This window comes from Mobula birostris, chromosome 1 (genome assembly GCF_030028105.1).
Source record: "Mobula birostris isolate sMobBir1 chromosome 1, sMobBir1.hap1, whole genome shotgun sequence".
In the NCBI taxonomy this organism is placed as follows: domain Eukaryota; kingdom Metazoa; phylum Chordata; class Chondrichthyes; order Myliobatiformes; family Myliobatidae; genus Mobula; species Mobula birostris.
This window is the reverse complement of record NC_092370.1, coordinates 8,433,890-8,456,908: the sequence shown is the minus strand read 5'-3', so window position 1 is coordinate 8,456,908 and position 23,019 is coordinate 8,433,890. Positions and strand designations below refer to the sequence as shown.

The 23,019-nt window shown below is 44.4% G+C and overlaps 1 protein-coding gene across 1 annotated transcript in view; it reads left to right on the top strand.

Annotated features, from left to right (window-relative positions):
- amph (amphiphysin) overlaps positions 1-23,019 on the top strand; it is a 279,279-nt gene that overhangs the window by 123,400 nt on the left and 132,860 nt on the right. The window contains exons 9-11 of the mRNA XM_072266836.1: positions 5,522-5,604; positions 10,797-10,947; positions 14,369-14,497. Coding sequence (XP_072122937.1) covers positions 5,522-5,604; positions 10,797-10,947; positions 14,369-14,497 — 363 coding nt within the window. The remainder of the gene's footprint in view (positions 1-5,521; positions 5,605-10,796; positions 10,948-14,368; positions 14,498-23,019) is intronic.

Genomic DNA, 23,019 nt, shown 5'->3' with positions numbered 1-23,019 from the left:
GATGAGTGAAAGTAATGAAAATAACACTGGATTCACAAGCGATTCTGCAGAGACAACACACACACACACACACACACACACACACACACACACACACACACACAAAATGCCTCAGGAACTCAGCAGATCAGGCAGCATCTGTGGAGGGAAATGAGCAGTCATCATTTCATCAAGACTGGAAAGGAAGAGGCAAGGTTCTTAATGATATGAGCAGCACACAAAATACCGCAGGAACTTAATTTCAATATTTTTGAGGAGTTGAACAACCAATCAGCAGGAGGCAGTTCGCAAAGAAAGGAGCTACCTTTCAGTCAGGTCCCCATTCAAGATTTAAAAGCAAAGCTAAGCGGCAGTTTTCTGAGTTGCACAGTTGACTGCGTAAAATGAGCCACCTTTTAATCAGGACGGCAATGAAGGTTTTACAGGCAAAGTTTCACGGCGGTTTCTCTGAGCTGAGCAGCCAGGTGAGCTCAGGCTCGGGTGAGGTAAAATATCTTGTAAGTTACTCTCTCTCTCTCTCTGTTCTTATTTGTTCATTCCTCATCTGTTCAGGCATAGTAGTTCAGTGAGAATGGCTCCAGGGGCAGTGTTCTGTACTGTGTGTGGGATGTGGGAAGTCTGGGAGACGTCCCGTCCCAGATAAGCACACCTGCACCAGGTGCAGCTCCAGAGAGAACGTATTAAGAAACTGGAGCAGCAGCTTGATGACCTTCGACTCACACAGGAGAATGAGGAGGTGATAGACAGGAGCTATATGGAGGTATTCTGGATTGGGTGTATACAATGAACTGCAATTGATTAGAGAGCTTAAGGTAAAAGAACCCTGACCGGGAGGTGATCACAATATGATCAATTTCACCCTGAAATTTGAGAAAGAGAAGCTAAAGTGGAGTAAAGACAATAGACAGTAGGTGCAGGAGTAGGCCATTCGGCCCTTTGAGCCAGCACCACCGTTCACTGTGATCATGGCTGATCATCCACTATCAGTATCCAGTTCCTACCTTATCCCCATATCCTTTGATTCCGCTATCTTTAAGAGCTCTATCCATCTCTTTCTTGAAAGCATCCAGAGACTTGGCCTCCACAGCCTTCTGGGGCAGAGCATTCCATATATCCACCACCCTCTGGGTGAAAAAGTTTTTCCTCAACTCCGTTCTAAATGGCCTACCTCTAATTCTTAAACTGTGGCCTTTAGTTCTGGACTCACCCATCAGCGGGAACATGCTTCCTGCCTCCAGCGTGTCCAAACCCTTAATAATCTTATATGTTTCCATAAGATCCCCTCTCAGCCTTCTAAATTCCAGGGTATACAAGCCCAGTGGCTCCAATCTTTTGACATATGACAGTCCCGCCATCCCGGGAATTAACCTTGTGAACCCACACTGTACTCCCTCAATAGCAAGAATGTCCTTCCTCAAATTTGGAGACCAAAACTGCACACAGTACTCCAGGTGTGGTCTCACCAGGGCCCTGCACAGCTGCAGAAGGACCTCTTTGCTCTTATACTCAATTCCCCTTGTTATGAGGTCCAGCATGCCATTAGCTTGCAGAGGAGTTGGCCAGAATTGATTTGGGGAAAAAAAACACTGGCAGACATGACAGCAGAGCAGCAATGGTGGGAATTTCTGGAAGCAACTTGGAAGGCACAGGATAGATACATCCCAGAAAAAGAAGTATTCTAAAGACAAGATGACGCAACTGTAGCTAACAAGAGAAGTCAAAGCCAACATAAACGCCCGAGAGGGCAAATAATAGAGCAAAAATTAATGGGAAGTTAGAAGATTGAGAGGAAGGTAAAGATGGAGTATGAAAGTAAGCCAGCCAGTAATATTAAAGAGGATACCAAAAGTTTCTTCAGATACATGAAGTGTAAAAGAGAGGTGAGAATGGATATCAGACCACTGGAAAATGATGCTGGAGAGGTAGTAATGGGGGACGAGCAAATGATGGATGAACTGAGTAAGTATTTTGCATCAGTCTTCACTGTGGAGGACACCAGCAGGTATGGTGGAAGTTCCAGGTGTCAGGGGTCATGCAGTGTGTGAAGTTAACGTTACTAGGGAGAAGAGATTTGTGAGACTGAAAGGCCTGAAGGTAAATAAGTCACCTGGACCAGATGGTGTACACCCCAGGGTTCTGAAAGAGGAGGCTGAAAAGGTTGTGGAGGCAATAGTAATGTTCTTTCAAGAATCACTAGATTTTGGAATGGTTCCAGAAGACTGGAAAATTGCAAAGATCACTCCACCCTTCAAAGAGGGAGAGAGGCAGAAGAAAGGAAATTGCAGGCCATTTAGTCTGACCTCAGTAGTTGCGAAGATGTTGGAATCAATTGTTAAGGATGTGGTCTCGAGGTACTTGGAGGCACATGATAAAATAGGCCGTAGTCAGCATGTTTTCCTCAAGGGAAAATCTTGCCTGACAGATCTGTTGGAATTCTTTGAAGAAATAACAAGCAGGATAGACAAAAGAGAATTGGTTGATGTTGTGTGCTTGGATTTTCAGAAGGCCTTTGACAAGGTGCCACACATGAGGCTGCTTAACAAGCTATGAGCACATGGTATTACAGGAAAGATTCTAGCATGGATAAAGCCGTGGTTGTTTGATGGGAGGCAAAGAGTGGGAATAAAGGGAGACTTTTCTGACTAGCTGCCGGTGACTAGCAGTGTTCCATGGGAGTCTATTTTGGGATCAATTCTTTTTATTTTGTATGTCAATAATTTTGATGATGGAATTGATGGCTTTGTTGCAAAGTTTGCAGACGATATGAAGATAGGTGAAGGGGCAGGTAGTTTTGAAGAAGTAGAGAGGCTACAGAAGGACTTAAATTGATTAGGAGAAAGAAATGACAGATGGGATAAAGTGTATGGTCATGCACTTTGGTAGACGAAATGAAAGGGTTGACTATTTTCTAAATGGAGAGAAAATACAAAAAAACTGAGGTCCAATGGAACCTGGGAGTCCTTGTGCAGGATTTCCTGAAGGTTAATTTGCAGGTTGAGACTGTGGTGAGGAAGGCAAATGCAATGTTAGCATTCATTTCATGAGGACTAGAATATAAAAGCAAGGTTGTAATGTTGAGACTTTATAAAGCACTGGTGAGGCTTCACTTGGAGTATTGTGAGCAGTTTGGGGCCTCTTGGTAAGGAAGTGCTGAAATTGGAGAGTGTTCAAAGGAGGTTCAAGAAAATGATTTCAGAATTGAACGACGTCATATGAAGAGCATTTGATGGCTTTGGGCTTATATTCACCGAAATTCAGAAGAATGAGGGGATACCTCATCGAAACCTATCAAATAGTGAAAGGCCTTGATAGAGTGGATGTGGAGAGGATGTTTCCTGTGGTGGGAGAGTCTAAGACCAGAGGACACAGCCTCCAAATAGAGGGGCGTCCTTTTAGAACGGAGATGAAGGGGAGTTTCTTTAACCAGAGAGTAGTGGAATTCGTTGCCACAGGCAGCTGTGGAGGCCAAGTATGCATGTATATTTAAGGTAGTGGTTGATAGATTCTTGACTGGTCAGGGTATGAAGGGATATGGGGAGAAGGAGAATGGGGCTGAAAAGAAAAATGGATCAGCTCTGATGAAATGGAAAAGCAGACTTGATGGGCCAAATGGCCCGATTCCGTTCCTCTATCTTATGGTCCTATGGTGTTGCTGAAAAGAATTTGGATAGGTACATTGATGGGAGAGCTATGGGCCTCGTGCAGGTTAATGTGACTAGGCAATTTAAATAGTTCAGCATTGGCTAGGTGGGCCAAAGGGTCTATGCCTGTGCTGTAGTTTCTGTGACTATATCATTAAGAACTTTGTTACTTTCTTTCCAGTCCTGATGAAGGTCTTGGCCTGAAACTTTGGCTATTTCAAGTTCAGGTTCTTTGCTATTCAATCATATGCATGTATACAGCTCAATGAAATATTCCTCTGTGGCAAAAGTGCAAACTCCCCGTACATACTGTCACACACAGCACGTATAGTCACAAAATAACATTAGCACCAGTCACAAACAAGAGAAAATCTGCAGGTGCTGGAAATCCGAGCAACACACACAAAATGCTGGAGGAACTCAGCAGGCCAGGCAGCATCTATGGAAACAAGTGTAGCTGACGTTTCGGGCCGAAACCCTTCAGCAGAACTGGAGAAAAAAAGATGAGTAGGTTTAAAAGGTGGGGTGTGGGGAGAGAGAACCACCAAATGGTAGGTGAAACTTGGAAGGGGATGGATGAAGTAAAGAGCTTGCAAATTGAGAGAGAGAAAAGGGAATGGGAAATGGTGAGGGGGCTGTTGGGAGGCATTACCAGAAGTTTGAGAAATCGATGGTCATGCCATCAGGTTGGAGGCTACCCAGACAAAATACAAGATGTTGTTCCTCCAACCTAAGAGTGACCTCATCACGATAGTGGGGGAGGCCATGGATAGGCATATCGGAATGGGAATGGGGAGTGGAATTAAAATGGGTGGCTGCTGTGAGATCCTGCTTGGTCTGAAGGATGGCGTGTAGATGTGCAGTGAGGTGGTCTCCCAATCTACATCGGGTCTCACTGATAGCAGGAGGCCACGCGGGGAGCACCGAACACAGTGTATGACCCAACAGACTCACAGGTGAAGCGTTGCCTCACCTGGAACAACTCTTTGGGCCCTGAATGGTGGTGAGAGAGGAGGTGTAGGGGCAGGTGTAGCATTTGTTCCGCTTGCAAGGATAAGTGCCAGGAGGGAGTCCCTGGCTCCGAGTGCAACTTTGATTTCAATGTTTAAGGGAAGTTTGGATAGGTGCATGGATGGTACGGGTATGGAAAGCTACAGTCCTGCTGCAGATCTATGGGAGTAGGCAGATTAAATGATTTGGCCTGGACTAGATGGGCTGAAGGGCTTTTCTCTGTGCTGTAGTTTTCTATGGCTCAATGTCATTAGCACAAGTCCCCGAGTGGCAGGGCCTTAAGATTGACAAGTTGATATAAAGTATGGGAGGCATGTTTAAGTCAGGCAGTACAATGTTAATGTTCTGGTAGAATGTGGCGGGGATGGGAGTGGGGAGCCTCGCTTGCCTCAGTCTCCTCAGGAGGTGCTGTGCTCTTTTGGCCAGACATGCGGTGTTGAGAGAGGAAGTGAGATTGTCAGTAATGTCCACCCTAAGATACTTGGTGCTCCTACAGCTCCTGAAGCTGTAGATGTGAAGTAGAGAACGGTCAGTCTTCACCCGCCTGAAGTCTACAATTATCTCCACAGCCTCATCCACGGTGAAGCTCAGGCTACTGTGTTGACTCCCGTCCACAAGCCGCACTACCTCCTCCCTGTAGGCTTTGTCATCATTGCTGCTGCCGAGGCCAACCATCAAGAAACTTACTGATGTGGTTAGAGGCAGTACAGTCATCCACTATCAGTGTGAAGAGCAACAGGCAATTCCCTCCATTGATGCTAACATCCTGCTGTTTGTGTTATGTTTTGAGTATTTTTGAGGATATGAAAATAAAGGCAGTTTCTTATCACCGTGTCTCTCTCTCTCCCTCTTTTACCCTTTTCTTCTAGCTCTGTCATAAGCTTTATGAAATAATGAGCAAACTTGGAGAACAGCATGCGGACAAAGCGTTCACCATCCAAGGGGCTCCCAGGTATGGTACCCAACGACAATTCACATTAATGGCAGCTAACTCGTACAACTCAATAAAGAAAGGGCACAATCTTACATTTGGTGTCTGCGCTGTTCAGCTATTTACTAATCTGGAGAAGGGTATTTTCTGGGACTTTTCTTCAATTCCCATCTCTAGCCCCTCTCCTTCCTCTTCATTATCATCATTATATGCCATGTCGTACGACGTGGGCGATCATGGTTTTCTCATGACAAATTTTTCTACAGAAGTGGTTTGCTATTGCCTTCTTCTGGGCAGTGTCTGCACTCTTCAGAGATTGTCTACCTGGTGCCAGTGGTCGCATAACCAGGACTTGTGATATGGACCAGCTGCTCATGCGACCATCCACCACCTGCTCCCATGGCTCCACGTGACCCTGATCGGGGGCCTAAGCAGGCACTACACTTTGCCAAGGGTGACCTGCAGGGTAGCGGAGGGAAGGAGGGCCTCTCACCACTTTTGGTAGAGACATATCTTCACCCTGCCTCCCAGCTCTTGAAGCAGGGGTTCCCAACCTCTTTTGTGCCATGGAGCCGTGCCATGGAGCCTTACCATTAACTGGGGGGTTTGTGGACCGCAGGTTGGGAACCCCTGTCTTAAAAGAATAATAAATCAGCCATGATGGAATGGCAGAGCAGTCTCAATGGGCAAATGACCTAATTCTGCTCCTTTGTCATGTGGTCTAACAGTCTCTTCCTGCCAATCGCTTCCTCCTGGTGCCCCCTCCTTCCCTTTCTTCCCTGGTCCACTCTCCTGGCCTATCATAGCCCTTCTTCAGATCCTTACCTCTTCCACCTATCACCTCCCAGCTTCTCACTTCCTCGCCCACCCATCTGGCTTCATCTGTCACCTTCTAGCTTGTAGTTCTTCCCCTCTCCAACCTCCTCATTATGAATTTTAGTCCTGAAGGAGATTTTCAGTCCTGCAGGAGGTTTTCAGTCCTGAACGAGGGTCTCAGCCAAAACAGCGACTGTTCATTCATTTCTCTTGATGCCAACTGACCTGCTGAGTTGCTCCAGCATTTTGTGTGTGTTGCTGCATTTATTGGGCATACGGGTGGTGATGAGGCTTCACTAGGGCATGATAAGGGAGCTAGGGCTTTACTCTTTGGAGAGAAGGAGGATGAGAGGAGACATGATAGAGGTGTACAAGATAGTAAGAGGAATAGATAGAGTGGATAGCCAGCGCCTCTTTCCCAGGGCACCACTGCTCAATACAAGAGGACATGGCTTTAAGGTAAGGGGTGGGAAGTTCAAGGGGGATATTGGAGGAAGGTTTTTTACTCAGAGAGTGGTTGGTGCGTGGAATGCACTGCCTGAGTCAGTGGTGGAGGCAGATACACTAGTGAAGTTTAAGAGACTGCTAGACAGGTATATGGATGAATTTAAGGTGGGGGCTTATATGGGAGGCAGGGTTTGAGGGTCGGCACAACATTGTGGGCCGAAGGGCCTGTACTGTGCTGTACTATTCTATGTTTTATGTTCTATAACTGATTGATTGGTCAAAAACATGATGGATGGAGATCACCTCAGCTCAAGAAACACTTAGCCAGAAGAAATGATTCATTTTGAAGGTCAGATTTGAAGGCAGAATACAGGGTTTATACCTGAATTCTTAGTGGTGTGGAGGAATAGCAGGCTCATGAGGTTCACATCCATCGATCCCTCAAAGCTGCTGAGCAGGTTGATAGTGTTGTTAGGAAGGTTAACCTTCACTAGTCAGGGACTGAGTTCAAGGTAATGTTGCAACTCTCTAAAACTCTGGTTAAACCACACTTGGAAGATTGTGCTCAGTTCTGGTCACCTCATTACGGGAAGGGTGTAAAAGCTTTGGAGAGGGTGCAGAGGAGATTTACCAGGATGCTGCCTGGATTAGAGAACAGGAATTATGAAGATAGGTTGAGAGAGCTAGGGTTTTTCTCTTTGGAGTGAAGGAGGATGAGAGGTGACTTGATAGAGGTGTACACGATGATAAAAGGCATAGAAAGAGTGGACAGCCAGAGACTTTTCCCTGGGCAGAAAAGGCTAATACAAGGGGGCATAGTTTTAAAGTGTTTCGAGGAAAGTATAGAGGTCATGTCGGAGGTAAGTTCTTCACACAGAGAGTGGTAGATGCGTGGAACGTACTGCCAGGGGTAGTGATAGAGGCAGATGTGTTAGGGAAATTTAAGAGACTATTAGATAGGCACAGGAATGACAGGAGAATGGAAGGCTATGTGGGAGGGAAGGGTTCGATTGATCTTAGAATAGTTAAAAGTTCAGCATGACATTGTCGGCTGAATAGCCTGTACCATACTGTTATGTTATATGTTCTTAAAAATAGAAATGATAAGTATTTTTAATCATTTGGAAATTTTGAAAAATACTGAAGTTCAGGTGGATTGTGAAGGAGATTAAAAGGGAGGTAGAATCAGTGATTGAACTTGTGGGATGTAGAAAGAGCAACTCAATGAGCTGAAAGGCATATTATCATTTTTTGTTATTTCATTAACTTTACTTTGAAAACTAGCCGGATTACTACTAGATTCTTATCACACCGATAGATCTTTCTTATGTTAAAATGAGGAATGTTTACCTTCATCCATGGATACAATCAAATGTTTGATGGTATTTCACACTGCTTTGTGCTGCTTTGACAAAGGACTTGGAGGTAGGTTGAACAGTGTGTTGTAGCACAGTTGGTAGATGCAGTGATTAGCTTCCACACGCTCATGATTGTGGCCTAAAACACCAAATCACGCCAACTCTATTCCGACTTAGAAAGCTTAGAGCTTGGCTTTCTGTCAAATATTGAAATGGAGCAAAATTAGTGCTAGGTGGTAAATCAAATCCATTTCTAATAGTTCTGTTGTGTATTTAATATTTCAGTTATATGTAATTAATCTTGTATATATATTTGATGAAACATTCTTGTTCATTTTAATAATTGATTACGGGTTATACGTAAAAATACTTTAATTACATGCATCATCATGTTCCCACGTGATACATGCAGGCGTCACTTAAATTAAAGACCAATTGCCAGATTCCACACATCTTCCTTTGAATCAATTTAAGGTTTTGAAATCGCAAAACATACCATTGGCAATGAGGATGGGATTTCCAGGCAAGTTGTAGTTGTCCTAGCCAATCACGTCACCACAATATTGTCCTAGCCAATCATGTCACCACAATATTGTCCTAGCCAATCATGTCACCACAATATTGTCCTAGCCAATCACGTCACCTCGATATTGTCTTAGCCAATCATGTCACCACAATATTGTCCTAGCCAATCACGTCACCTCAATATTGGCCCTCCTGTTTTTACCACATACAAGCTCAATGTGGCTTGTTGGTTGCTGGAGTTCACTGTTATGGATGTCATTCCCTCAGGAGTTATCTTTTCTCGAGTGTAAGTTCTTAGCTGGATATCTGCAGGCTTCAGTTTAGTATCTTTGAAATGCCGTTCAAATTCATTTTGTGGGATGAATGAAACAGCCAAGCCAGTGTCCAATTCCATTTTAATTAATTTGCCATTCACTTCTGTTTTAAACCATATTGCTTGTCTATTGCTAATTTTCATACTGGAAATCTCAAGGCTACACAATCCTGTGTCGCCGTCATTATCAGATTTTTCAGGTTTGTGCTCTTTTAAAACTGCAGCTTCGCTTTTTAGCTTTCTCTCTTCCCTGCGCAGACCATTTATTTTTGGCTGCCCGACATGCTCTTTGTACGTGTCCTATTGTGTTGCATTTTCTGCAAGTTTCGCCTCTAGACCCGCATTTTGAACTCCTCCGTGTCCCTTCGAATTTGTTTAACGTTTTGAAGTTACTGAACATATCAGGTTCCTTTGCTGACAGTAAATATCAGTAGCCTCGGATACTTGGTGCATGTAAACTAAGATACCTTCTGTTCCTGGTTCTACTTAGTTATCAAGTTTGTGTGGAAAGTGGGTTATTTTATCTCAAGTCTGTATTCTTGTTTGAGATTTAGAACCAGACAGTTTGCAATATTGGCATCATTTTTGACCCGCAGGTCAGTTTCCAATCACAAACTTATTAGCCAGTACTGTCACCACTGCAAGTCCTGACCCAGGTGATGCCTCAACAGCTGATACATGTCTTTGTTCTGGAGCATAGAATGTAGAAAACTGAGGGGAGATATGATAGAGGTATACAAAATTATGAGGGATATAGACAGGGTAAATGCAAGCAGGCTTTTTCCACTGAGGTTGAGTGGCACTACAACCAGAGGTCATGGGTTAAGGGTGAAAGGTGAAAAGTTTAAGGGGAAACCTCTTCACTCACTCAGAGAGTCATGAGAGTGTGGAATGAGATGCCAAATGCAAGTGGTGCATGTGAGCTTGATTTCAACATTTAAGAGAAGTTTGGATAGGTACATGGATAGCAGGGCTATGGCCTGGGTGTAGGTTAATGGGAGTCGGCAGTTTAAATGGTCCAGCACAGACTAAATGGGCTGAAGGGCCTGTTTCTGTGCTGTTCTTTTCTATGACTCTATTACAACACAGTACAAGCCCTTCGCCGATGATGTTGTGCTGACATTTTAACCTTCTCCAAGATCTATCTAACCCTTCCCTCCCGCATTACCCTCCATTTTTTCTATCATCTATGTGCTTGTCTATGAGTCTCTTAAATGTCCCTAATGTACCTGTCTCTACCACCACCCCTGGCAGAGCGGTCATTGCACTCACCACCCTCTGTATAAAGAACATACATCTGACATCCCCCTATACTTTCCTCCAATCACCTTAAAACTATGCTCCCTGGTATCAGCCATTTCTGCCCTGGGAAAAAGGTTTCTGGCTGTCCACTCTTATCATCTTGTGTACCTCTGTCAAGTTCTCGGGGGCTGCTCTTGCTGCTAAATGCCCCCAGATACTAGATTAATTTCTTGTTGATACCTGAACATGAGGAGGAAGCAATGCTGAATTATAGACTGGCTCCAAATTACTCATGAGTTTTGTAGCTACAGCGTTTCAGCGTCACTTTGTGTGTGATTGCTAGGGAAAGCAGAAGTGAAGCTTCACTTCACAAGGCACAAGTCCCAGAAGCCTTTCGGACTGTATCAGGTTGATGACCAGAAATAGTTTTTGACTGTACACAATCGTGCTGTGTCGGGTCTCACCACACCACCAACTGATTTATGACTGTCCAACCTGCTTTCATCTTACAGTGACTCAGGACCACTGAGGATTTCCAAGACCCCGACCCCTCCAGAGGAGCTGTCTCCGCCCAGTAGTCCAGTGACCAGCCCAAACCACACCTTGGCGCCCGTGGTCGTGTCGCCGGCCCATACTCCAACTCGTCCCAAATCACCATCTCAGGTAACATTTAAGTGGGGATATAGCCACGATATTTAGATAGATTCAGGTGATGGACTCTCTGTCTTGTTTTGCAATGCTGATGAATTGACATCACCATCAGGCAGAAGGTGCATGAATCTCAGGTCTCACACCACCAGGTTCAGGAACAATTATTACCCTTCAACCGTCAGGCCCCTGAACCAGCATGGATAATTTCACTCACCTCAACACTGAACTGATTCCACAATCTTCAGACTTAGTCTCAAGGATTCTACAACACATGTTCTCAGTTTGTTTTGTGCCGTGTCATATGACATGAGTGATCATGCTCTTTCCATAACCATGATTGTTCTTGGCAAACTTTTCTACAGAAGTGGTTTGCCATTGCCTTCTTCTGGGCAGTGTCTTTACAAGACGGGAGACTCCAGCTGTTATCAATACTTTTCAAAGATTGTCTGCCTGGCGTCAGTAGTCGCATAACCAGGACTTGTGATATGCGCCAACTGTTCATACGACCATCCACCATGGCTTCCGGTGACCCTGATCTGAGGGGCTGAGCGGATGCTGCACCTTGCCCAAGGGCCGGTCTAAGACCTACAGGACAGCAGATGGAAGATAGAGACATACCTTCACCCTGCCACCCATTCTCAGTAATTTTTTATTTGCAGTTTGTCTTCTTTTGCACATTGGTTGTTTGTCAGTCTTTGTTTATGTATGAATTCACTTCTATTTCCTCTTTTCCTGTAAATGCCTACAAGAAAATCCTTATTCCTTCAGGGCTCCCACCCATATGGTAATCAACAATAGCCAATTAACCTATCAACCGGCAGGTCTTTGTGGCGTGTGAGGAACCAGGAGCGCTTTGGGGGAAATGTAAATTATCTCGGGGAGAGCGTTCCATTGCACAGACATCACCAGGAGTTCAGATTTACATTAAGACGGAGGAGCAGAATTAAACCATTCAGCCCTTTGAGTCTGTTCCGCCCTTCCACCCCTCTCAGCCCCATTAGACATGGAGACCTAGAACAGTACAACACAGGAACAGGCTCTTCGGCCCACAATGTTGTGCTGAACCCCCTACAAAGTAAATTTTAAAAAAACCCCAAAACGAATCCCTCCTACCTACACAATGTCCGTATCCCGCCATCTTCCTCATACCCATGTGCCTATCTAAATGTCTCTTAAAAGCCGCTAATGTATCTGCCTCTACCACCACCCTAGGCAGCACATTCCAGATATCCACTACTCTCTGAGTAAAAACTTACCTCTCACATCCCCGTCAAACCCACCCCCTCTCGCCTTCAACACATGCCCTCTGGTATTAGACATTTCAACCTGAGGAAAATGATACTCTCTGTCCACTCTGTCTATGCCTCTCCTAATCTTATAAACCTCTATCAGATCTCCTCTCAGCCTCCGCTGCTCCAGTGAAGATAACCCGTTTATCCAGTCTCTCATGATAGCACATGCCCTCTAAACCAGGCAGCATCCTGGTAAACCTCTTCTGCACCCTCTTCAAAGCCTCGACATCCTTCCTACAGTGGGGTGATCAGAAATGTGCGCAACACTCCAGAAGTGGCCTAACAAGAGTTTTATAAAGTTGCAACATAACTCTTGGGCATTCTGAATGCAGCAGTCCAGGCAGCATCTCTAGGAAGAGGTGCAGTCGACGTTTCAGGCCGAGACCCTTCGTCAGGACTAACACAGCAAGTCCTGACGAAAGGTCTCGGCCTGAAACGTTGACTGCACCTCTTCCTAGAGATGTTGCCTGACCTGCTGCGTTCACCAGCAACTTTGATGTGTGTTGCTTGAATTTCCAGCATCTGCAGAATTCCTGTTGTCTTGGGCATTCTCCTGTCTTTTCCCAAGTAACTTTGACCTTTGAATCTGGATTGCTCTGGGTATGGGGCAGCAAATGTGCTCCTCTGCCTAGCTGCACCCTCTTGAATCTGCCCAAGTGCGGCCCAGCCAATGGAGCAGCGTGACTTCTTTCTGAATTTTATGGAATACTGTACATAAACAAAGACTGACGAACAACCAATGTGTAAAAGAAGGCAAATTGTGCAAATGAGAAAAGAAATACTGAGAACGTGAGTTGTAAAGAGTCCATGAAAGTGAGCCTGTAGGTTGCAAAATCAGTTCAGGAGCTTGGTGTTTTGGTACAGAACTGTGCAAAAGTCCTAGGTGTATATATGTATTTACATGTATATAGCTCTATGCCTAAGACTTTTGTACAGTACCATAGTAATTTTATGCATTGCACCCTACTGCTGCCGCAAAACAAATTTTGTAACACATGTGAGTGATGATAAACCTGACTCTGATATGGGTCTCTATTGTGGACTGAGAGTGGGAAGGGGGCAGGGAGAGGGGAATCATGGTTGGGGAAAATGGGATGGAGAGGGGAGGGAGTGGGAAGCACCAGAGAGACATTCTGTAATGATCAATACACCAATTGTTTGGAATCAAATGACCTTGCCTGGGGCTCAGGGCTGGGTGTGTCTGTACCCGTACCAACCCCCATACCTGGCACTATTTCTCTGCCATCTGTTCCACTTCTGATACCTGTAAGTATATAGACTCGGTGGTAAATTTATAAGGTACTGGAGTAGAACCTGGTTTGGTCTTCTGCTGCTCTAGCCCATCCACTTCAAGGTCAACATGTTGTGCATTCAGAGATGCTCTTCTGCACACCACTGTTGTAACGCATGGTTATTTGAGTTACTGTTGCCTCCCTGTCAGCTTGAACCAGTCTGGCCATTCTCCTCTGACCTCTCTCATTAACAAAAAGTTTTCGCCCACAGAACTGCTGCTCACTAGAGGATTTTTTCATTTTTTGCACCATTCTCTGTAAACTCTAGAGCAGGGGTGGCCAACCTTTTAAATTCCATGTGTCAATTTTTCACGCACGAGTTCAGATGCGATTTTTTCACGCATGATTTCTATATTAACATAGTTTTACAAGAATTGAATGAGGGTACAAGAGTTGTATGGCGCAGCTGAACTCGTGCGTGAAAAAGTTGACGCATGGAATGCAAAAGGTTGGCCACCCCTGCTCTAGAGACTGCTGTGCATGAAAATCCCAGGAGATCGGCAGTTTCTGAGATACCTAAACCATCCTGTCTGGCACCGACAGTATTTCCAGGTCAAAGTCACTTATATCACATTTCTTCCCTATTCTAATGTTTGGTCTGAACAACAACTGAACCTCTTGACCGTGTCTGCACACTTTTATGCATTGAATTGCTGCCACACGATTAGCTGATTCGATATTTGCATTAACAAGCAGGTGTACCTGATAAAGAGAATGACTCCATTAAGATTTGACAGAAGGGGGAAAGCTTTAATCTGCTGTTTGTACAGTGACGCTCCCAGGAGCGTGAAGTTGTGGAATCTTCCGTTTGTGGCCTGTTTCTGACCGCCTTTACCTTGTTGAATTTAGCTGAGGAAAGGACCTCCCGTCCCACCGCCACCAAAACTGACCCCAACAAAAGAGCTGCAGTCGGAAAACATCATCAACTTCTTCGAGGACAACTTTGTTCCAGAGATCAACGTCACCAGCTCATCGCAGGTGAGAGAACTTTACGTCTACACTGTTTCCCGGGAGTGGCCCGTCCGTAGCTCACAGGAGGCGTGTGTGATGGAATATCAACGTTATAGCCAAAGCCATGAGCTGTAACGACATTTACAGTGTCCACTATTCACTCCGTTCCTTATAGCAAAACAGAAAATGCATCATCGTAACATTTCACAGCCTCCCAGTGTTTCAAAGCACTTCATATCGATCACTTAGTGGATACTGCCACATAGCACTGTGAATTCCACAACCAGCCAGCTGTTTTGTCTGATGTTGAAAGTAAATTTATTGTTAAAGTACTATATAAATGTCGCCATATACTACTTGGAGATCCTTTTTCTTGCAGGACGAAAAGGAATACGATATAATTTTATGAGAAACTATTTATAAACAGACAAGCAACCGATCTGCAAGAGAAGACTAAGTGTGCAAAGAAAAATAACACTGAGAACATAAGTTGTGCACAGTGCTTTGACAGTGAGTCTGTAGGTTGTAGGATCAGTTCAGTGTAGAGGTGAATGAAGTTATCCACCAGTGGTTGTAGGGTAATAACTGTTCCTGAGCCTGCTGATGTGAGACCCAAGGCTTCTGTACCTCCTGCCCAATGGTAGTAGCAAGAAAAGAGCAAGGCCTGGATGGTGGGGGTCTTTGATGATGGAGCAGAGTTTGGCCTATCGAGTCTGCTCTGCCATTCCATCATGGCCGATTAATTATCCCTCTCAACCCCATTCTCCTGCCTTCTCCCCGTAACCTTTCATGCTCTGACTAATCAAAAACGTAACAACCTCTGCCTTAAACCCCCGCAGTTGCCTGTGGCCACAAGTTCCACAGATTCACCACCATCCGGCTGAAGAAATGATGGATGCTGCTTTCCTGAGGCATCTCTCCATGTCAATGTGCCGAATAGTGGGGAGGGCTTTTCCTGTGACGGACCAGGCTGTATCCACCACTTTCTGTTGCCTTTTCCATTCCTGGGCACTGGTGTTTCCATACCAGGCCGTGACGCAACTCTCTGCTGTGCATCTACCGAAGTTTGATTTTGATATTGATTGAGGGACATCCGAAGAATGCAAGTCCTCAAATCACCTATAAGACTTGGACATTCTCTGGAGGAACATCAGGGTTTGGTTTAATGTGTTATCATATGCTCAGTACAATCACCGTGCACTAACCTGTAGTGTTAGCCCAGACTGTGAGCTCAAGTTTATGGTGCAGAAACTTTGGGCCATCATTAAGGACCCTTGTCATCCAGGACATGCTCTCTCCTCATTGCTACCATCAGGGAGGTACAGGAGCCTAAAGACACACACTCAACATTCAGAATCGGAATCAGAATCCGGTTTAATACTACCAGCATATTATCTGACAGCCGTACATCGCAATATATAGTAATTGTAAATTACAGTAAGAATTATATTTATATTTTAAAAAATTGAAGTAAGTAGTAGTGCAAAACTAGAAATGGAAGTAGTGAGGTAGTATTCATGGGTTCGACCTCCACTCAGAGATCTCCTGGGTGCTGGGGAGGCTGGTGCCCAGGATGGAGCTGACTGAGTTTACACCCTCTGTGGCTGATTTCAGTCCTGCATAGTGCTCCCCCTGCTATCAGACAGTGATGCAGCCAGTTAGAATGCTCTCCACAGTACATCTGTACCGTGCATCATGTGTCTGAATGGAACATTAATCCACAAACACTTCCTCGATATTCCCTCTCATTTTCCACTACTTACGAAGTTTTCATTGTAACTGATCATCAGGCTTTACGGGTTGCACTGTGCAGCGGCCACAAAGCAACACATTTCACAACGTATGGCTGTGACAATAAACCGGAGTCTGACCCTGATTCTGATCTTCCTCCTCAACATTGCTGGAACTCCTTCAAAGGGAGGCAATAGCAGATCAAGGAGGTCTGGCAATAGACTCTGTGTGACACCTAGCCAAAAGAAAACATCATCATCATCATCATCATCATCAGGTGCCATGCCCAGTTTGAGCTTCGACTGCCATGGCCCACACACTCCTGTTTCAGGTCAAGTGAATCAATTCATTAATATTCATTTCCAGTTCTCTGGCTGCTGTCTCCATCATCATTTGTCTTTGTCTTCCTCTTGCTTTCTTCCCTTCAATCTTTCCCATAATTACCGTGCATTCTAACTCCTCTTTCCTAATCACATGTCCAATGAAGTTATGTTGCCTTTTCATGATCTCATACATTATTTCTCTTTTTGTGCTTGCTCTATTTATGACTTCCTTGTTAGATATTCATTTCGTCCATGATATTCTTTGCATCTTCCTCAGAAACAACATCTCTGCTGCTTCAATTCGTTTCCTCATGTAACTAGATATTGTCCTACATTCTGAGCCAAATAACATAATTGGATAAATGTAACATTTCAGTGCTCAGAGGCGGGTTGTCATGCCTAGTTTAGTGTTGGTCAGTATACTCTTCATTCTCGTAAAGGTGTCTTTTGCCATCCCTATTCTTCTTTGGATGTCCACATCGCACCTGCCATCTGATGTCACCCAGCTTCCTAAGTAGCAAAAGTTCTGTACTTGTTTTATGTCTTCCCCGTTTATTCTCAGTCTGCAGATAGGATTCTCCTTCTTTTTGGATATTACCATACATTCTGTCTTTTTGCAATTGATAGATAGACCAATTTTTGCACTTTCTTCAACAATTATATCAATTAAGTCAATAATATCAAAAAAGAAAACATAGATCATAGAATATAGAACAATATGTTTTCTATGTTCTATGTTTCTATGTTCTAATACTGCTAAGATCAATCTAACTTTTCCCTCCAATCTAACTTTTCCCTCCCACATAGCCCTCCATTTTTCAAAGTTCAAAGTAAATTTATTATCAAATTACATATATATCACTATATTTGTTCAGATCCCCTCATGAGCCCTTAAGCACAGTCCAGCTACTGAAAGCAATCTCAAAGCCATTCCTTGGCCTCCTCTGATCACCCCTTTGTTGTCCTTGCTCTTCAGCCTCTGCCTGTATGCAGGTAGGAGCAGGACAGACAAGTGATCAAATTTCCCGAAATACAGTCTGGGCATGGAACAATAAGTATTCCTAATTATAGTATAGCACTGGTCAAGTGGTTAAGGCGTTCGTCTAGTGATTTGAAGGTCGCTAGTTCGAGCCTTGGCTGAGGCAACGTGTGTGTCCTTGAGCAAGGCACTTAATCACACATTGCTCTGTGACAACACCGGTGCCAAGCTGTATGGGTCCTAATGCCCTTCCCTTGGACAACATCGGTGGCGTGGAGAGGGGAGACTTGCAACATGGGCAACTGCTGGTCTTCCATACAACCTTGCCCAGGCCTGCGCCCTGGAAACCTTCCAAGGCGCAAATCCATGGTCTCATGAGACTAACGGATGCCTATTAGTGTGTGGGGACCCCTGGTGCTGCAGGTGATATGTTTATGATAATTGGGCAGAGATTCCTGAGTGAAATCCCTGACTGTGATTTGAAAGGGGGTGAGGTAAACTGTTTCTTGTTTGCTAATCATGGCATGCAATATATTGAATGCTTATTTACTGTCGGCTTTTGGAGGTATGTAAACTGTGGTCAGGATCATGGAGGAAAACTCTTTCGGTAAGATGAATGGTTGGCTCCAAGCTGGAGAAACGAGAGTGCAACAAGACCACTTCATCCAAGCACCACAACGAATTTATCATGAAACACTGCCCCCACCTTTTGCCTTCTTTGCCATCCTGTGTATTAAGAAGCCCTTGGGTCTTACCAATGTATCCAGCATGTCCAGAGTGAGCCATGTCTCAGTGAAACACAGAACATTGCAATTTCTCATTTTCTCGCCCCTCCACCCCTGATACAGCAATCGTGCCCTCCCTTAGGTCCTCAATCTTGCTCTGCAGCAACTGTACATTTGCTGGGTAGAGGGGGGTCTCATTCCTCATTGTTTCAGTCTTCCACTCCTCCCTCTCTTCCTGCTATGGTAATGAACTATGATAATCCACTTAAAGGTGCTGTATTTGCTTATTTGAAAGTTAAGTCCACTGAGTCCTTCAGAAGATTGTGAAAACATTAGTTCATTAAGAGGGTTCAAAAACAAGTTGCTTACAGGAAAGTTATAGGCTGCTGATTGCAGTGAGAGTATTTAAAAAGAAGTATATTTAGAAGTTTTGTAAACAGCCTGCAACATGTCACCATGGTTCACCGATGCCATCTTGGGAAAAGGATTTTTCTATCATCCATGTTTTTAAATGTCACTAAATGTATCTGCTTCTGCCACCACCCCAGGCAGGGCAGGTTGAGAAGGATAATAAATCAGCCATGATGAAATGGAGGAGTAGATTCAATGGGCTGAATGTCCCAATTCTGCTCCTATTCTTGTGGTATTATTGTTTCTGTGTAAAAAAAAAATGCCTCTGGATGAAAAATTGCTTGTCAAACGTGTTCAGGAAAGTTTCCTCATTCAGTACATAGATTCTGGTAAGATGGCGGCACAATCGGTCACAGAGGCTTCTACAGGGGCCAACCAAGGGTGTTACTGTCTTTTTTTAAACATTTTATTTTATGATCGCAAGACCCTGCTAGACATTAAGAACTTGAAGTGCTGAAGATCTACCCCATTAGTGAGTTGCTGGTTGGTTGGAGCCGGACTTCGTGCGGACCGTGCTGTTGACTGTGAAAGAGACATTCGGGGGTGTAAGTGCGTGAAGGCAGTCCAGCAGTCTAACAGCAAGTGATTGTCTTGTTCATTTTCCCTCTGATCACAAGACCCTGTTGGACATTGTTGATGTGGAATGCTGCAAGTCCTATTCACTGGTCTATTGGCGGATGGTGGGAGAGCTGTGTGGCCCTGGTTGTTGCGAGGACTAGGCCTCAAAACAGAGTTTAGCCTATTTACTGCCGCTCAGGGGAGAGGCTGTGGGGTGTGGCATCCAAGCTGGAATCAGTGCTGCCCCCTAGTGTTCTCCTGGCTGACGACAAGTCAAATTGTGTTCGACTGCAGACTGCTGCAACATTCATGAACTCAGGGTCTTGGACTAATTTTTTTGTGTGACTGTATTTTACTGATATCTTATATTTATTCTATATAACTGTTCTACATATAACAGTTGTGTGGGCACGAGGCCAAGTGGTTAAGGTATTGGACTAGCGACCTGAAGGTCGTGAGTTTGAGCCCCAGCCGAGGGAATGTGTTGTGTCCTTGAGCAAGGCACTTAATCACACATTGCTCTGTGACGATACTGGTGCCAAGCTGTATGGGTCCTAATGCCCTTCCTTTGGACAACATTGGTGTCGTGGAGAGGTGAGACTTGCAGCATGGGCAACTGCTGGTCTTCCATACAATCTTGCCCAGGCCTGTGCCCTGGAGAGTGAAGCCTTTCCAGGTGCAGATCCATGGTCTCGCAGGACTAATGGATGCCTTATGTTGTACATAACTATAGTGTATATAACTGTTGGTATTGTGTTTTGCACCTTGGCCTTAGAGTAATGCTGATTTGTTTGACTGTTTTTATGGGTATTCATGTATGGTTGAATAACAATTAAACTTGAATTATCTTTGAAGTCCCAAATGGATAGAATGCAATACTAGATCTACTAGGGAATGAGATAGGGCAGGTGACAGAAGTTTGTGTAGGGAGCACTTTTTATCTCGTGACCACAGTGCCATTAGTTTCAATGTAATTATGGAAAAGGATAGGTCTGGTCTGTGGTTTGAGATTCTAAATTGGAGAAAGGCCAATTTTGATTGCATCAGAAAGGATCTGGCAAGTGTGGATTGGGACAGGCTGTTTTCTGGCAAAGGTGTACTTGGCAAGTGGGAGGCCTTCAGAGGTGAAATTTTGAAAGTACAGACTTTGTGTATTCCTGTCAAAATAAAAGGCAAGGATAACAGATTTATGGAACCTTGGTTTTTGAGAGATATTGAGGCACTGGTTAAGAAAAAGAAGGATGTACGTAGCAGGTACAGACAGGCAGGAACAAATGAGGGACTTGAGGCATATAAGAAATGCAAGAGGGAAATCTTCAGAAGGAAATCAGGAGTGCCAAAAAAAAGACATGAGACTGCCATAGATAGGAAAATCCTAGATAGATAGATAAATTTTATTGATCCCAAAGGAAATTACAGTGTCACAGTAGCATTGTAAGTGCACAGATATACAAATATTAGAAGTAAGAAAGAATAAAAAAAATAAGTTACCTCAGGCAGTCTAACAGGAGGGGTTCATCGCTTCCCCGGCTATAGGTTGACTGATTACAGAGCCTTATGGATGAGGGTAAGAATGACTTCATATAGCACTCTTTGGGGCAGTGCAGTTGTTTTAGTCTATTACTAAAAGTGCTCCTCTGTTCAGCCAAGGTGGCATGCAGAGGGTGAGAAACATCGTCCAGAATTGCCAGGATTTTCCATAGGGTCCTCTGTTCTACTACAATCTCCAGTGTGTCCAGTTTGACTCCTATAACAGAGCCAGCCTTTCTAATCAGTTTATTGAGCTTTTTGGCACCCCAAGGCATAGAAGATTGTACCAGCAACAACAGTTCTGGAGGTTGGAACCAGGAGGTAGCCTGTCCCGGAGTTGGGGGTCTGTCTGTCTGTGTGTGTGTGTGGGTGGGAGGGTGGGAAGGGGATTTGTTTCTCTGTTGCTGTTGTAGGTTGCTTCTTGTATTGTTCTGAAGAACATGGACAGTAAATGGTATGCTCTGTCGGCTATCTTCTACCTTGAAAGAACTAAATCTTTGTGATACCATAAGATATTAAACATACGAGTAAAATTTGGTTATTCAGCCCATTGAGTCTTTTTTGCCATTTCATCATGGCTGATTTATTTTCCCTCTCAACCCCTTTCTCACCATAGCCTTTGATGCCCTGACTAACCTATCAATCTCCACTTTAGATATACCCAATAACTTGACCTCCACAGCCGTCAGTGGCAATGAATTCCACAGATTCACCATCCTCTATCGAAAGAAATTTCCTCCTCATCTCTGCTTGGCAGTTCACTCAGCCCATCAAGTCTGCTCTGCCATTCTATCATGGCCGATTTATTATCCCCCTCAACCCCATTTCTTTGACTTCTCTCTGTAACATTTGACTCCTCTCTGCAACATTTGACTCCCTGACTAATCAAAAACCTATCAACCTCCACTTTACTTTGATTTTTTTTGCCCATTCTCCTAATCTGTCTAAGTCCTTCTGCAGACTCCTCATTCCTCAACACTACCTGCTCCTCCAGCTATCTTCATATCATCCGCAAACCTGGCCACAAAGCCATCAATTCCATCATCCAGATCATTTCCGAATGCTGCATTGGGAACAGTGGTAGGTGATATGTAGGTAAGAATGTGGCAGTCTCCCAGCATCCATTTCAGAAAGGAAAAATTGAGATCAGAATTGAAAACGGAATCATTTCCTCACAGGGAATGGTCACGTGACTGAAGTATCTAACAGGGCAATTTATAGTTCCTTAAAGAAATCCCATTAGCACCTTGTCTCTACAGAACATGCATCCAGGACCCTGTTTACTTGGTGTGTGAAGTGAGAATGCATTATCAGCAAACTTATTAGGAAGCTCACTGTCTATTTCTGGGTGCAACATAAATTATTGGAGCTATTTTGATTATTCTTGCTTTAGAAAGCAGAGGTGAATTCAGGCCAGCAACATCGATTTTAACGGCTTCCTGTCCCACTACAATAAGAATGTGTTCATGCCAGTCAGTGTGATCGCTCAAGTTGAGTATGATGTTTTCCTAAGGGGTTGTCTATTGGTGGGTGCTTGGGTGACTGAAGAGGCCGATTCGGGACCCACATATTCCGTTTCAGTGTGTACATGAGTAAGTGGTGGCTGTAGTTAGTGTTTGGGTCTTCTGGTTGTTCAGTCTCTCCTTTCACAGCTGCTGTTTGTTGTCGTGTAACTCAGCTCCCTCTTGAACAGATTTCCTCCCAGTCTATCTACTGAGTGCAATGTAGATTTAATGTTGAGTGTCTTTAATCTGAATTTGATGTTCAAAGTTCAAAGTACACTTATTATCAAAATATGTCAACTATATGTACTACAACCTTGAGATTTGTCTGCTTACAAGTAGTCACAAAACGACAAAACCCAATAGAACCCATTAAAGCAAAGACCGTCAAACAGCCAACACGCAGCCAGTCATCACTGAAGCCGATTCAAGTACTGGTTAGGTTGCAGGCTACAGCCTCAGTTCAACACAGGAACAAGTAAATCTCGTGGAGCAGTGAGCTGACCACCATCCTATCCCTTGCCTCCAGCCCCAGCACCCTGACCTTTCCAAACTGGCCCGGTCAAACACTGGGTTGTACCACACTTAAACCGGCCAAACGCAGGGTTGTACCACACTTAAACCGGTCAAACGCTGGGCTGTACCGCACTTAAACCGGCCAAACGCCGGGTTGTACCGCACTTAAACCGGTCAAACGCCGGGCTGTACCGCACTTAAACCGGCCAAACGCCGGGTTGTACCGCACTTAAACCGGCCAAACGCTGGGCTGTACCGCACTTAAACCGGCCAA